Raw genomic sequence first — 17626 nt, 5'->3', positions numbered from 1 at the left:
CACGTCTTGTCTAACAGTTGTTGTGGGCTGTTGCAGAGTTGAAGCTGCAAAGGAGATCAGGCAGAAGCGACAAGCCCGATTTGCTACTTTGGTGCCTTCTTCATCTAATGTCTCGGAGATGGAAAGATTTCCAGCCAACTTTATATCAAGTCCATCGCCTGGTGTACACTCAATACCAAATTCTCCTTCCCAGATCCTAGCTTCTGGGTCTCTTCAGCAGGAGTCCATTGAAATGGCAGCTGGAGCAATAGGTGCTTCAGCCACTGCATTGGGAACCCCTATAATGTTGGAAGAGGAAACTAGGGTCGACTCTGGTCAAAATGCAAGTTCAAGGGAAGTACTTTTTGCTGGAGATACTGAAGCATCAGTTGCCAGAGACACATTTGAAGGAATGCTAGAAACTCTTTCACGGACAAAAGAGAGTATTGCTCGAGCTACACGCCATGCCCTTGAGTGTGCCAAATATGGGATAGCCAATCAAGTAAGTTGTAATTACTAGCTATATTTCTTTACTGATTGCACGAGTGTTGAACCTCATTCAAGTAAGAGAGTATGCTCCTTTTTGCTGTAACTTATCTTAGTAATTCAATGGTCGGCAAGTTCGTACAGATGTTCTGCAACTGCGGTTACCTGCTACCTAGTAACACTTTTTTCTAAGTGTTACTGAAAGTGATGATTAGCATATGGGCAGAGTCTCTAGAGTGTGGTCAGCATACAATCATCCCTGAGTTTTTTCTGAGTCTTCTGATGTGTTCAGACCCTTGTGCAGTGTATCTCCATTTCTTTACTTGAGCATTATCATAATTCTCTCTTTCTTTGTTGCATTATCATAATTCTCTCTTTCTTTGTTCACCTTAGTGAGGCTGATTAGAGTGTGGCCAGCACACAATCATCCCTGAGTTTTTCTGAGAGTCTTCTGATGTGTTCAGACCCTTGTGCACTTTATCTCTATTTCTTTACTCGAGCATTATCATAATTCTCTCTCTTTCTTTGTTCACCTTAGTGAGGCTGATTTATCATATTAATTTCTATGACTTGGCTAAGCGTGACATTTGTTATAAGCCCAATTTTTCCTCCCTACCTTTGTTTAACATGGGAGACTTACATGAGCTGCACGATTCAGAACTAGCATGGCTGAAAGCAATCGGTGCAAGTCCTTTCTAATTCAAAATTTGAGACAATGTAGTCAGAGGGGCAAAGAAGTCTTGCTCCTCAGTGCTCTTGCAAGTCTATCCAGTTTTTGAAATTTGATGAACCTTCCTTTTTGGGCTCTTGAGATACAACTAGATAGAGACAATGCAAAGCAAGTCTTGAGGCTGCAACTTTATACATGTTTTTGAGTGACTTGGTAATTGCAAGTCCCAATTCTTGTTATTGCCTTCTTATGACAAAAAATTTCAATATTTCTTACCTTTTTGAGAGTGCAATGGAAGAGAAACACAAATATAGAGAGAAGCACAAAGAGAGAGAGAGAGGAGGGGAAGCAAAAGATGAAGGTAGAATAGTGCATTGATTGAAGAAGAATGTTGATATAATGGAGATGGATTGATCAGTCCTTGCACGCAGCCTAAAGCGTCAGTGCGGGCACCGGATCATATTGATGATGATGGCAACACTAAGCATGGAGAGTTGGAGTGTTGGAGTGTGCACTTGCAAACGTAAGATTGAAGATTGAAGACTATGTGTTTGCCAAGTGGGGGATGTGGCTAAAAATAGCCAAAACACCAAAATATTGGCCGACTTGCTTTTGTAGGGGTCATAAATGTTGGCCACTGAAGAGAAAAATGCCAAAAAAAAGTGAGATGCTTGAAAAAATCCCAAATGACAATGACAATATCTGACAGGTGTAGATAGATCATCGGAAGCAAAGAGGCCTAGGAATGCACACAGGAAGCAACCAATTGAAGAAAACACACCTAAATTGCCAAAGCTGTTATGTCTTTGTTAGACTTTGATAGAAGCTCACACCAGGAGATGACAGATTGATATAACTAACATGGGTGGGATCACATCCCCTCTCAAATCTTGGGAGTGTGTGAAGACCCAACAACCTCATGTGATGAAGCATAGAAGTCTGGGGCAAAGGCGTTGTGAAGAGATTAGCTGCATTGTCCTTCGTTGGACAGTTGGCCACTGTTAACTTGGAATCCATGGCTCTCGATCATAATGATGTTGAACCTCGATGTGCTTTGGGCGAGCATGAAACATAGGGCTCTTTGCCAGAGCTAGATCTCTTTGGCTGTTCATATGCAGCTTTAGAGATCCAAGCTAAGGAAAGCCAATCGCCGCTGCAACGAAGCCAAATCACCTCCATAGTGGTAGAACATAATGCAGGATACTGTGCATGTGTAGAAGAAAAGTTGATAGTAGGTTGCTTCTTGGTGTCCCACAAGATAACTCTTGATCCAAGGGAAAAAGGCATAACTTGTTGTGGACCGTCTCCAATTCACATCACCACCTAGTCAAAATCACTCCAATCAGAGAGAGTAACCCCATCTCTATACATGATCCCGTAGGATGAAGTCCCTTGTAAATAACGAAGAACATACAAGGCCGCTCTCCAATGCTCCTAAGTGGGAGTCTTCATGAAAGAAGATGACAATGCTACAACAAAAGAAACATTCGGTTGTGTGTGAATAAGCCAGACGAGGCAGCCAATAAGACACCTATAATGGGTGGCATCTAGAAGGGGAGCCTTGGATGCCAAAAGCTTGGTAATATTCTTGTGTTGCGAAATAAAAATGCTCTGTGCCAATTGATAAATCTCTAATCCAAGGAAGAAATGTCGGATCCCAAGATTCCTCATGTCAAACTTTGGTTGCAAAATCTCGAGTACGATTAACCTCTTGAGTAGAGCTCCTTGTAATGATAAGATCATCTACATACACGATGAGCATAATATACTTGCTATCCTCAACCTTGAACTATAGGCTGGGGTCATGAGGAGATTGGGATGTGTTTGCCTATGTTGCTTCCCCCTCCAAGAGCTAGGGCACAAAGTGTGAATAGGAGGGAAATCAATAAGTCCCTCCACCATCTTCTTCTGACGAGCGCGTTGTATAGTGTTAAAAATTTTTAGATGACCGTAGTGAGCATGCCAAAGCAACCCAAGCTTGTGAAGACCTTGCGGCTAAGGTTGTGAGCGTGTAAAGCCCACCATCTTGGGGTCTTGTCCAAAGAACGGTACCTATAGAAGCATCCTCCATTGTCACCGCATTTTGTATAAATACCACATAAATACCAAGCCATGTAAGACCATGGATAGAAAGTAGGTTAAAACCTAAATTTGGTACATAGAGAACTTTGACCGAAGAAAATTATCAGTTCGGCAATAAAGGAATAGTCCCCACTTTTTGAATGGGAATGATAGAGAATTCATTGATGGTGACTGTGCTCCCTTTGGCACTCAAATCTTGAAGCCAATCCTGTTTGTAGGTCATGTGAGAAGAGGCTCTGCTATTGACAAGCGAGAAGGTAAGACATGCACTTGCCCTGAGGGTATCAAGGATGGCATCTTCATTGAGGATAGAGCTGTGTGTGATAGATGAATAGAAGGGGGACGGGTGCTAACGCGGGACTTCTCTCGCCGACTATATCGCTATTTTGGTGTCTCCGTTCAGAAGAGTGTTCAATCCTGCAATCACCTAGAAAGTTGCGTTTGTCAAAGAGAGGGTGTTGCTTGCCACTAGAAGGGGGTTGCTTGCATCATAAGGTTGTCGCCTAAGCTAGAAAGCTGCCGCCTGCATTAGAAAGCTGCCGCCTTTAAAATGCATTTCTGCATTTGCTGCAGAATGCAAAAAATAGGGGTCGCTTGAAGCTTGGATGCTGTTGCCTATAGTTGTTAGGAAGGTCAAACAAGCAATGGACCACTTGTACGGCCTATAAACGTAGGCTGAATCTGTGTTTTGAAGCTTTGGGCTGCTCCTCCACGAGGAAGACTTGCTCTTTTGTAAGAAATCTCTAGTTTGTGTCCTTACTTAGGTGATGATATCATGTGAGAGTGCAACAAAAGAGAAACACGAACATATATATATATATATATATATATATATATATATATATATATATATATATAGATAGATAGATAGATAGATAGATAGATAGATAGATAGATAGAAAACTCCACTAAACGAAGAAGAATGTTGATACAATGGAGATGGATTGATAAGTCCTTGCACACAACCCACCAAAGCATTATTGAGTGCACCAGATCAGGTTGATTACGATGGTAGCACCAAGCACGGAGAGTTGGAGTGTGCACTTGCGAATGAAAGAATGAATACTAAAGAGTGTGTGTGTTTGCCAAGTGGGGTGTGTGGCTATAAATAGTCAAAGCACCAAAAAGTTGGTAGATTTGTTGGTCATTGAAGAGAAAAATTGCCAGAAAAATAGGGGAGACCCTAGAAAAAATCCCAAATGACAATGACCATATCTGATAGGTGTAGGCAGTTTGTGGAAAGTAGAAATTGGCCTACGAATGCACACAAGAAGCTGACAACTAAAGAAAATACTCCTAAATTGCTAGAGTTCGTATGTCTCCGTCGGACTCTGAGAGGAGCTCACAACCAGGAGATGACAGAGTGACATAATTAACATAGGCAAACTAACAGCCTTATCTTATGGGAATGCACAAAAGAATGGAAGCAAAATAGAATCAATCAACATGACGAGAAAGAAAAGAAGGAAAGATCATGAGGAATGGAACTATCCTATTATCATTGAGACACGACCATATATAAGAGATTACCATGATGGGAAGCTACACAAGACATAGGACCTCATCCCTTGCTTCTCAAGGCATCGATTGTGGTTGTAAAGAGGGTGATAGGGAGGGCCTATTTGTAGACAAGACCTATAAAGTGACCTGCCCTTAAGTGGTCCACCCAAAACAAGGCCTATGACTGACCCAAGTGAAAGCCCCAAGCACGAGGTGCTTGCGGCTGATGAGTTGTATTAGCGGTATACATATCATGTTTGTACGGGCTCATTAGTTGAGTGCATTGCATTTCTAAAGTGGCACATTCTATAAGTTGGTTGACTTGTATTTTTAGCCTTTTTTGAAGTTGATTGACTTGGTCTTTATTTTATTTTATTCCTACATGTAGAAAGGTTGCCTCTCCTCCATCTCACATTCATCTGATGCATGCACATTGCATCCTGCTCCCCTATCTGGGAGCCCTCTAGTGGTTGCCCCTAGCCTAGGCTTTTGTATACACTTGTGCTTTGGCATATGGATTATGTTTCCCACGTTCGTTATTTTGAGTTCATGTATGCTTGTTCTTCTGTTTAGTTCTCTATGTTTACAACAACTCTATCTTCTTGCTTTCGTTGCTCCACCTCATTCTTACATGATATTAGAACCCAAGCATGTTGGTTCTGGTGCCCTTTTTTTTGGCCAATGTTGATTGCTCTTTGTGTTTGTCATTTGCATGATCACACCAAGGAAATACACCACCGCTACCTTAGCATAGCATGTGTAAACAACCACCAATACTGTTGGAGAAGTGTCATTAATGATCCTCAATGATTGACACCACATACCATTGTCATTTGGATGCACTAGGGATGTGGAAGATATTGTTAGCAATGTACCAAGGTAACCACAAAACTTTTCACCCCCAAAACATTTCACCCCTAAAACGTTGTGTTTCACCTTGAAACGTTTCACCTTTGGGCAAGTCCTAAGTGAAACGGTTAAATAATACATAGGAGATAGTTTTCTTTATAAACAACGAGTTACAACTTGTAGAATTACACCATGCGAATCCTTTCATATCAACAAATGATGTGTATCCTATATGTATAGTGTCCAAAAACCTCAAAAGACAAGAAAAAACAAGTCTTTTTCCATTTAAAAATCATGTTTCACTCAGCCGTTTCACTTGGGGCATTTTTCATTCTGGTGAAATGTTTCAGCTGTTTTAGCCGTTTCATGTTTCAGTGCCAGCGAAACGTGTTTCACGGTTACCATGCAATGTACTTTCATGCGTGCTTGTCTCTTTATTACGCTTGTTATCGAGCACCTTTATGGATAGTTGAGCAGCCCATTTATGGCTAGCTTATTTGTCATTTGCCTTGTGTCTCATCTTGTCAGTCATTTCATCAGTGAGTCAATGCGTGTCCTAGTGGGATGGGCACATTTCTTTTTAGTGTGATGACATTGCTAGTTTTTTAGGCACTTGATGTGGTCATTTAGGGCATTATTTGCTGGCCGATTGCATTAATGATGCAACATTAATGCTGGTTGACCTGCTCATACTTGTGGCCTATTTATTACTGGGTGGTCCCTCGAGTTATTTATTCAACATACATCCAGGACTGTTTCGCATAGAGAGGGAGCTGGAGCCAGTGCCCACACAGCACGTGACACATTGTTGTATTCGGCTGTCTCATGTCTTGGCCTATGGATTCCATTTCCTGAGCATTCTTATGAGTTCACTTTGTAGTATTCTTCTCTTCTTTGCAGTCAGTACAACAGATTCTCACTTTTTTGTGATTGCACCCATTTCTCACCTGGTATTAGACATTTGTGTTCGGGAACTTGGTGCTGATTTCTGCTGCAGCAAGGCTGTTTTCACATTGCTGTATTGCTGATCAGTCCTCTGTCTGCTGCAGCCTGGGTGACCAGTTTCTGGTTGGGTAATTTTGGCTTGATTCTAGTTTTGAGCTACTTGTGTTTTACACAGCAGTCTGCATTTAGGTTTTTCTGCCCTATTTTTCTGCTGCATTGCTGCATTTAATGCAGTGCCTGCCTGCATTTGTTCTTCAGCTGCCTGTGTTTTCGTGTTTTTAAACCTATGCAGGCTGGGAGACAGTATTTTCTGGGCTCTAATTGCTCTGTTTGATCATTCTCTGGCTGATTGTGGCTGATTTTCACCCGTTGAACCTGATTTTACCTCTCGCCAATAGTCATTTTGTGATCAGCTCTTCTCTTCACTGCCTGTGAACTCGTGCTAAGTGCAGTTTGTATTAAATTTGGCTGTATTTTCTCTCTACATCTCTTCTTTTCTTCATCTTTCTTTCTTATCCTCTCCAAATGACATCCCTTGTTCTTCTATTGATGATAGGCTTCATGGAGTGTTGTTATGCAAGCATGGCTTGTGCAAAGGTGAGATCTGGAGCCAAAGAGCATTGGCTACACCATCAAACTCCGGGAGCTTATAGAAACAACCCCTACAAATGAGCTGCTGAAAGAGTAGACTACATGTGCTGAAGCTGATCCTGCACTGTGCAATACAAAGTAGGAATGACTAGATAACGTCCTTCAACTTGAACTTCATTTGTTGGAGCTAACCATGAACGGTCACAATTCGCATGGTCCATGGAGCCTTGTACAACATATATTTAATTTCTCCCATACATCTAAAGCTATCCTACAAGGGGTAACCTCCAAAAGGACCTCTTAAGATATACACTTGAGAAGAACTACTGCCATGTTGCTCGAGCATGAGACTTCTAGTTTGAGCTCTCATAAGGTACAGTTTGGCGGTTTGGCCAAAGGCGAAAAGTCCATGGTGATTTATGCACTGTGGCATTGGTGATAGGATAGTCATGTGTGCCACTTCAAAGGCATTGTTGTCAGTTGGAATTGGAGAAGGCCGCTACAGGTTGTGGATAGTTGGGTGGCAATAGGTTAGGCTGTACGACAGCTCAAGAAGGTGGAAAAACTGGCAATCCAGGCTGCTCCAGCCTTGGACAGCAATTGCTAGTAGATAGATGGCTTTGGTACAGAAGGCTTGGCAATAGGTGCTAGGTGGTACACAGCAATGATGGACAGCTCTAGTTGAGATATCCTCCGCGAATGGATTGTGGACATGAGAAAGAGCACCTACAAGCTGCAAAAACAAGATTATGGCTAAGTGGAGGGTAGCATGCCTATTTATAGAAAGTTTGGGTCCTCCTTATTAGGGTTTGTGCTTATGGGTTATAGACACTATCTAGAAATGCATTTTTTAAATTAATTAGTTTTGTTTTGGGGTTGTTTTATTAAAGCTAATGCATTTTTAGCTCAACAAGTGTAAAATTCACATAATTGAAATACAAATTCTACCAATCAATTTGGACAATGGACATTATGATGGCCCCAAAAAACTAGTGTCCCTTGTGGTGTTTCTTTAAGTCGTATTGCAATTGGATAAATTATGCTATTATTGCTCCAATTTCCTTTGCTCTCAATGCTTCTTGTTGTTAGAATGCTTGCAAAGCCTTCTGGACCCTTGGTTAGTCAAATCTAACTGCACATCCAATTGGGATGGGTGGTTTCTTGAAATTTGTGGAAATTCCATGAATTCCAGCTGTTGATTTTAAGTACTTAGTCTCCAATCTTTTGGCATGGGACTTGAGGTGCTGCTAAACCCCAATTTTTATTGTAAATGAGGGTTTACAACAACAAATGCTTTGGTAGCCATCTTCTATGACTGAGATCTGCTGTAAATGGCTAGGAGAAGCAAGGAGATAATTGTAGATGAGAGAGGAGGCTGAAGAGAGAGAAATCTCTGATTTCGATTGCGTGAAAGGGCTTAAATCTGCTGTTGCCTTGTTGGAAATGGTTGAATGATTGCATCACCAATAGAAGCCCCACATGCGATCACCTGTCCTTTTTTTTGGTCATCTAACGAATGAAATCCGAGTGTGAGCCCCAAACTTGCTGTTACCTGTAGACAGCCTACAAGGGCTGGTGCTTCCCTCTAATGGCTTTTTGATCAAATGTGATGGGAGCTTTTCGATTGTCTCCAATGGCTGGGCTGATCACCTATGGTTGGAAAATTGGTTGGAAAATTGCAGCAATAGCAACTCTCTCTCCTCCCCCAACCTTTACAATGTTGGAACGAGACTCAGCTAGCACCCAATAGCCTCTCTCACTTGTATGGGCAAGTTTTGCCAAGTGTCAGCCTTCTAAACAAAAAGTTCAGCCATTTATAGTAATTTAAATTGGCTAAGCCATTTTGACTCACGAGTGGTCCTGTGTATTAATTGTCCTTGGACTAGCTTTAATTACCACCTAGTACCTTGACTAGTATAACTCATTATAACTCTTGCCTTTGACACACTAATCTTGGAGGTCCTTGGTCCATCATTGTGAGTTGATTGACTTTTACTCACATGTGCACATTGGATTAATACCTAAGCCAAAATGCTAAGCACAACATTAAAGTTTCATGTTTCCATCGTGAAGATATGCCAGGGTTTGCATATAGAAAATATAGAATGTATGAATATGTCAAATACAATAACTCAGACAATAATGCAATAAATGCAAATGCAAAATATAAAATGCAGACACAAACACAAACAGAGAAGAAAGACAATTTTGAAGTGAATCATGTGGAGAAATACCGTAACATAGAAACTCAAACACAATTGTACGACAATAGCACAAATTGATTAAAAAACACAATTAGGATTAGGGTAACAAAGAGACAATGAACATGGTGAATAAGAATTTGAATGATTTCAAATAGAATACAATGCTCATGCAGCAAACATACTATGTAGTGAAGAATACTGACCCTCGAACTCCCATGTCTTGAGAACCGGGGAAGAGATTACGAGTTGGAGAGTGTCATCATCTTAGGCTGTGTTTTGACTACAGTTGTTGCCTCTCATCGTTCCACAATCACTCAAGGGTGTTGATGACAAGGAAAAAGGTGAGGGAGTAGTAATGTGGTGAGGAAGGATGATGGTGTGGTGATAAAGAACCGCCGATGGAGACATCTTAGGATCCGTCTAGGTGTGCTCTACACAATGAGATTCATAGAGTGGTATGCTACATGATGAGAATGCACATGCAATAGGTGCCACTGGGACAATGTTCCTCTAGGGAAAATTGTTTCCTTGCCCAAGCGCTCTTTTACAAAGATGATGATGATTATGCAATGTAAAGGGAAGATATAACAAGGAAGGAAGGTTGATGTCAAAGGCAAGTGTCGAATCTTTATGAATACTAAGAAAGGGCAAGAATCCCCTCTCTCAACCTTGGATGTTGAGGTCGAAGGAGAAAGAGAAGCTTGATGTCAGTCTTGATGTGGTGCCAAGACCCCATGGTGATAAATGAAGATAAGGATAAAGCACCTTGACTGGGACAACAAGGTAGAAGTCATCGCCATGATAGTATCAAGAGAGATGCTACACAATTTGCGTTGGGAGGGAAAGCCTCTTTGCTAGTAGAAGAGCAAATCTTCTAAGAAGATGAAACCACGAAAGGAATGGTGAGTATTCCATGTCTCCAACCTAGGAATGGTGAGTATTCCATGCAGAAACTGCCTTGGGAAATGCACATAAAATCCCGACTGGAGGAGAAAATGCATTGAAATGCAATAAACTGAGTGCTCTAGAATGAGCTACCTCCTCCGTCAAAACAAGTGATAGACAAGTTAGAGCTCCTAAAGTCCTCGTCTGACTCAGACTGAGGCTCACAGGCAGGAGATGACAAGGCATGACAAACATGACTGCTAACATCCCCTCTCAGATCCTGGATGTGGTGGAAGGCCAAGGGAGAAACGGATCCTGGGGTGGCAAGAGGAATGCCAAGGTCGATGCAGTCCGTCGATGAAGATTGCTGATGAAGAAACTCCTCGCGATCCTGGGAGGCCCCCTCTAAAACAGTAGGGGCCAGGAAATTCACAGGCGCCGTGTCCTCTCTGAAAGGGATGGGGGGTACGAGGGAACCACCGGAGGAGAGGGTGGGGGATGGGAAGGAACCTGTGGAAAAGAGGGTGCACAAGTGGGTACAGGTGTAGCAATAGACACATGCCTCGGAGGTCCCTGCATAAGAGAAGGGGAATGGAGCCTATAAAGCCTACTCTCTTGCCAACCTGTCTCAATAACAGCCCCTGTAGAAGAATCCTCAATACAAACGGCCTGCTCGGTGAAGACAACCCGGGTACCAAGCCTAGTAAGGCCATAGACTGAGAGGAGTGGAAAGCCCAAGTTAGGAACATAAAGAGCCTGGGAAAGGGAGCTCGACGCGCGGTCGGGAAATAAAGGCAAAGTGCCAACACCACAAATAGGCACCGAAACTATGTCACCAACAGTGACTGAACCCTCAGAAGGGCATAGATCTTGCAACAAATCACCTCGGGGAGTCATATGACTAGAAGCTCCACTATCAACCAGCCAAGGCCTCTCAGAAGATGAGGCAACCACTGAAGAAGGCTCCTCCAAGTCAACAATATGAAGACTTATGGGTAACCGCTGGAGTAGAGGTAGAAGGCTCAGATGCTTTAGCTCCATCCTTCGCGCCTGGACGAAGGTGAGGGTACTTCTTCCAACATTTCTCCTCTGGATGTGTCCCCTTCCCACAGTATGGGCATTTAGGCTTCTCCGAGTTGGAGTCAGAACCTGAAGAACTCTCCTGTCTTTTAGCCAGTGACTTCCCTTTCTTTTGTGTCCCCCCTCTCAAACCTGCAACAAAAGCTTTGATGGAGGTGGATCCACTGGCTACCTCTTTGGCGTGCTCGTCATGCTCCAAAACAAGCGGGGCAAGCTCCTCCCATAGAAGCTTCTCACGGGTCCTCGATGTAAGAAGGCTGGTGTAGAAGACATCAAAACGGGGAGATGGTAGCTGAGTCAAAAGAATCATGGCCATATCCTCGGAAGAGATCATCTTGTCAAGGGACGCAAGCTCATCCCTCATGTCCTCCAACCTGCTGATATGATCCTTCATGGAAGAAGAATCATCAACAATGAGCATCCGTAATTTCTTCTCGAGAGTAATCCGATGGGCAAAAGTCTTCTGATGGTACAAAGAAGCAAGCTTTGTCCACACTTCCGCTGCTTTCCGCAACCTGCGCATATGCACTAGGACAGAATCCTATAAGCTCATAAAGAGGAAAGATCGAGCTTGTGAGTTGAGCCGATCCCATAAGGCCACACGATCCATCGATGATCCAATGGTAGGATCCTCCACTGGACGGGAAATAGGGTGGGTAACGAACTCCCAAAGATCGAAGGTGTCAAGGATACACTCCACCTTACACGACCAAAGCGAGTAGTTGGAACCATCAAGCCGGTCTTCTTTGGGCAAAGAAGGGAGTATGGGCACCTGTATAGAGGGTGCCATGGAAGGCATATGAAGGCCAGCAGAATGAGCCTTCTGTGAAACATGGAGAGAACGGGGAATAGAGGGATCTCGGTCAAATGGGCTAGGTGACCTCCAGCCGTTGCGTGAACTAGCACGAAAGTCTCTCCGTCTCTCGGAGGAAGGAATAGAGACCATCCTCTGAATTAGCAAAGAACTGGTGATAAGACATCTTCGTATATATCTGCAATCACCAAACAATTTGCAACCAACAGATAGTCAAGATGGAGCCGCCTATGTCAGAAAAGACCCAGAAGATGCTGTCGCGTGCAAGAGGAGAGAGAAAATGCTACCGTCTGGAGAGAAAAAACTGCCGCCTATCCTCCAGATGATGATGCTTTCTCCTCTGCTAATGTTGACCACCTCCTGTTGGCTGCGTTTGATGCAAACGCAGGCTGCAAACACTTAGAAAACTGTCGCCTACTCCTCCTGATGCTGCAAAACAACAAAAAGCAGGTATGGAAGGCTGCGTTTCAGCCTGGACAGCACCGCCAAGGGCTGGAAAGGAGGGAAGAAAGGCTGCACTTGATGGTGTCCTCCTCTGCAATGGAAGCTTTCCTCGGTGCTCTCAGTGAGGCGATGATACCATATGAGAGTGCGCAACGGAAGAAGAAAACACGAACACAGAGGGAGAGAGAGAGAGAGAAAGCAGAAAATGAAGGAAGAAAATCTGCATTGACTGTAATGAATGCTGAATACAAAACTGTGGACTGATCAGTCCCTGCACGCAGCCCGAAGCGTCAGTGAGGGCACCAGATCAGGCTGATGATGACGGCAGCACCGAAGACGGAGGAAGATGACGGAGTTGGAGTGTGCACCTACCAAGGAAGGAGGGAAGATGATAATACAATTGACTGCCAAGTGGGAAATGGCTATAAATAGCCAAAAAACCCAAAAACTGGCCGACCTGAAATTTGAGGCCATAAATATGTCCGACCAGCATTTAATGCTGGTAAAAATGCCAGGAATGCTCAGAAAAATCCCGGAAAGGATGGACAATGTCCGACAGGTGAGGCAGGTCTGAAGAATGTAGAAACTGCCCCGGGAAATGCACATAAGATCCCGACTGGAGGAGAAAATGTACTGAAATGCAATAAACTGAGTGCTCTAGAATGAGCTACCTCCTCCGTCAAAACAAGTGATAGACAAGTTAGAGCTCCTAAAGTCCTCGTCTGACTCAGACTGAGGCTCACAGGCAGGAGATGACAAGGCATGACAAACATGATTGCTAACATGTGTATGAGTGAATACAACGGAAAACAAAAGACCTAGGGGAAAGCTAGACTAACCTAGGGTGTTCGAAGGGACCTAGAGAAGTGCTAGCCAGGGTTGTGACTACCAATACGTACACCATTAGTAGGTCGTTGCCAATGAAATGTAGGATGAGGTGGGGAAGCGTGCCTAGGTTGGGGTGCAAGAGACTTCTAAATGGATGCAAATAGTGCAATGAGTGAAGACCTAGCAAACCAATCAGCTAATCCTTCGAGGATAGTGAAAGAAATGTACTATTGAGGTTGTATATGTGATGCATGTCCAATGGTAACTATGCTAGGAGGAGTAGATGGGGCAGCAACAAGAGGTGTAGCCCCAATGGACTATTCAGTAGTAGTGGAGGTAGTTGCAACGGTTTTGCTATGGTTTTCTATGTGGGAGAACTTGGGCCTTGGTATGACACTCCTCATCCACATGGCCCGATTTGTGCAGTGTGTGCAAAACCTATTCTTTCTAGGGAGTAGTTGCCATATGGGTTTAGTTTCTTTGGGCCCGTTTGAGTTGCCTTCACATCTTGTGAGTTTTTGCCACCCTTGGTTTTCCCTTGCAAAGAAGAGGCAATCAGACCCCTCTTTGAATAAGAATGTGGAGAGAACTTGTGGACTTGATCATGTAGCTAGTGTTGTAGGATGGGAAAAGTGGGGGAGTAGAGTACAATAAACACTTGGGAATGAATCCTAGAGTGTCTACCATGCATGTGTGAAGTGTGCATAGTGGATCAGGTGGGTAGGGTGGGGGAGTAGTGAAGTGTGCACAATGGATCCAAAAGTGGGAATGGATTGACTAGGCATGGTATGTTGACTGCATGAGTAGCCCATGGAGGAGGGATAGGGACATGTGGGGCAAATGATGGAAATCCTTGTGTGGGGCACACCATAAGTAGAGGATGGAAATCCTTGGGTCTGAGAGGTCGAAGGATGAGGAGGTGAGTGTTTGGGGAAAGTGAGAAGGATACCCATTACACTATCCTAGGGTAAAAGGATATGCTTACTTATAGGTATGTGGAAGGCACAATGTTAAAGGGTGGCATTTTACCTAATGATGTACTAGGGTACAAAATGACATTCACTTGAGGATAGATAACATGGGGTGGAGAGGGAGAAGGAACTAGGAGCAAAGATTGATCCAACTCCTACTGTGTTGGGTTCAGAAGTGGAGCGGGTTTTGATTCAATATGACTTGAAGGGTTTATACAAACCTGACATAGGGCTTGGTTGAGATGAAGAAGATGGTTCGCCAGTCATCCCAAATGCTGTATGTCCTTCTTGATCAAAGAGTTGGCCATCCCTACTAACCGGTCGAGATGTAGAAGAAAAGCTAGAAGGGAGATAAGTTGGACCATACTTGTTGCTCATGAATTCTTTAAACTCATTTGTCATGAAGTTAGGAAAAAGAGAAGAAAGTGAAGGTGAAGGTTAAGCGTCTCTTCCTTGTTGTCCATAATGCCTCCTCAAGGCCTCCAATGATGGACAAGCTTGATAAGACATAGTAGGATCCCAAGGAGTCTAATACATTGTGAATTGGTGATAAGACGTAGTAGGATCCCAAGGAGTCTAATACATTGTGAATTGGTTATGTGTCTTGTGTATCTTGCACAAAACCAAGCCTCCATAATACCACAGGATACTCTTTAAAAGAGCACTGGCTTTGATATCATGTGAAGATATGCTAGGGTTTGAATAGAGAAAACATAGAATGTATGAATACGACTAAAACTCTATAACGCAGACGGTAACACAATAAACACAAATCTTAAATGCAAAATGCAAAAATTAAAAAACGCAAACACAAACACAAACAAAGAAGAAAAATAATTTTGAAGTGAATGAATGAATGCTTTAAATGAATGAGAGAATGTACATAATACTTTGGGTAGGGCTGTCCAACAATTGGTGGCTCTCATGGGAGCGGGCTTAAGGAGATGATGATGTGTATTGTCTACCGGAGACAGATATGGAGTGTAGTAACCACCAGTTGGAGTAGAGGTTGATGAAGAAAAGTATTGAAAACACAAAAACGATCTATTGTAACTTGTAGATGCAAATGCAAATTATGCCAATGCGCTTCTCTTTGTCTTGCTTGGTCATCTTTGTTGTCTTCTTGTTGTTGTTTTTCCCCTTCTTTTGAGAAGATTGACTTGTCAACGCCTCCATCTTAGAAGCGTTCTGTCATCTCCGTTGTTTTCTTCTTGTTGTTTTCGCCCTTCTTTTGAGAAGATTGACTTGTCAACGCCTTTGTCTTAGGAGCGTTCTGTCCTTTGTGGTGTTCCTCCTAATCCAAGACCATCACAACCGAGTTCTCTCACTTGAGGGTGTTTGTTGGCTTTGAAGCAATCAAGGCAAAGTAATGTGCTCTGAATTGGGGCGGTAGTTGTGAGAGAAGAGTTATCACCATATCCTTTGAGGTAATCACATTCCGTGCGCTCTGGACTTGCATTTGTAATTGCATAAGCTTATTGACATGTTCTCATATAGAAGTAGACTCAGCCAGATTTGTTGACGTCCGCATTTGTATCTCCAAAGACACTTGCTTCATCATGGTACATCAAATTGTACAACAGATCTAATTCCAGCCATATATCCCAAGCAACACTCAAATGCTTTGTGGGTTATCACAGCTGGTGTGCATGAGAGAAATAGGAACGATCAAATGTAGGCATTTAGCTTGTCTCGATGTACTGGTACCTTTGCTAACTCAGCTTTCTCATTTGAAGAAAGCTTGGATAAGTCACGGGCTATAGGATAGTCTATGGTCCTGGTCACGAGTTCTGCCAAGTCATATGGCAAGCATCATTACCTGCCATATGCGGTAATTCTCCTCATCAAGTTTTTGATCTTGAGGAAGAGTTGGTAACACAGGGACCTTATGGGAACTCCATATCAAGCTTGGAAGACATTGTCACTTGAATAACTTGCACAAAAACAAGGGCAGTCCCCTCTGACTTAAAAAATGCAGCTTGCTAGGGCTTCCTCCGCTCGTCCCAAACCCACTTCAACCATTTGAAACGATGAAGATTCAAATTCTGCAACAAAAGGTCGAAAACACGGCCTTTCCTCCTTCATGAACAGAAAAACCTGCAAAAATCAGCAAGTATTCTCCTTTCTTGTGCTTCTCCCTGAAACCGCTTCTCCCTTTGTTTCAGCCTCATGGCAATGCAAAGCCCTCTAGCGTGCCCTCAAATGCTGAAAATGCAGTCTTTTGTTGCGCCGAAATATCCTCTTTAGGTCTGTGCATGATCAATCAGTCCTTCAATTCTGCTTGATACCATGCCAGAGTGCAGCAAATGGGGAAATGTATGACTGGGCTGAAAGAAAAAGGGACATGGAGAGAGAGAGAGAGAGAGAGAGAGAGAGAGAGAGAGAGAGAGAGAGAAGAAGAAGAAGAAGAAGAATGCAGAAATCTGCAGTGAATGAATGCCGAATGAAGGAAGCAGATATTTACACTGGGCTGGTTGAGTGTATCCCTGTTGGAGATCTCTCTCAACCTGCAAATCACAAGTGAGAATGATGGGGGGGGGGGTAGGCCAGCCATAAATAGGCCAAAATAAATAATAAAAATGACCAGATTGGCCAGTCAAAACTGGCTGATTGTTGCACAAACTGATCTCCAGCAATAAAGCAAGAAAGTAATGCTGTGAAAAAATGCTGTGTGCCACGTGGCACTACTGCCTGGCCTGCGCAGCCTTGTTGACCTGATTCACCTGCCCTGGATCTTACCCAACTGCTGCTGACTGCCCAAACTGCTGCAAAACTTGCTGACCTGATCAGGAAATGCATAAGTCTGGCCTAAAATGGCTGTAGACTGCCTGTGCTTGTCGAGGGGATGACCAAATCTCCAACAGGAATTACTTACAAGTTCGAAGTTCGTGCGACTAGCAAGATACATCCAATTTTCCATATAAATAAATAAAAAGTTATGTGAAGCTAATAAGCTCGTCTCAAGAGATGAGATAACGGAATACTTTGATAAGCAATCTCTCTCATTGAGCTCGAAAGAATTTTAGATGTTCACCACATGAACTAGGAATACCTAGAGTGTTGTGCAAATGGAAGGATTATTTAGAAGAGAGCTTGACATGGAATTTAGTATACACTATTCCAAAAACGTTTCCTGCTACATAGTTAGGATGGAAACAATTCTTAAGGGGAAGGAAGGGTCACATGATTTAAAGTGTTAATTAATTGGTGTGATATTTATGGGGAAAGGTTTTAAGGTGTGACTATGTGTATATTATAGAATCGATACATATACAGTCTAAGAGGTGCGACTAGTAGC

The 17626-nt window shown here is 43.1% G+C and overlaps 1 protein-coding gene across 1 annotated transcript in view; it reads left to right on the top strand.

Annotated features, from left to right (window-relative positions):
* HUA2 (Tudor/PWWP/MBT domain-containing protein) overlaps positions 1 to 17626 on the top strand; it is a 39121-nt gene that overhangs the window by 4197 nt on the left and 17298 nt on the right. The window contains exon 5 of the mRNA XM_087666164.1: positions 37 to 481. Coding sequence (XP_087522290.1) covers positions 37 to 481 — 445 coding nt within the window. The remainder of the gene's footprint in view (positions 1 to 36; positions 482 to 17626) is intronic.

The sequence above is a fragment of the Lygodium microphyllum genome, chromosome 25 (genome assembly GCF_053477565.2).
Source record: "Lygodium microphyllum isolate KBCC chromosome 25, Lygodium_microphyllum_v1.1.10, whole genome shotgun sequence".
In the NCBI taxonomy this organism is placed as follows: domain Eukaryota; kingdom Viridiplantae; phylum Streptophyta; class Polypodiopsida; order Schizaeales; family Lygodiaceae; genus Lygodium; species Lygodium microphyllum.
This window is presented reverse-complemented; position numbering and strand designations above follow the sequence as displayed.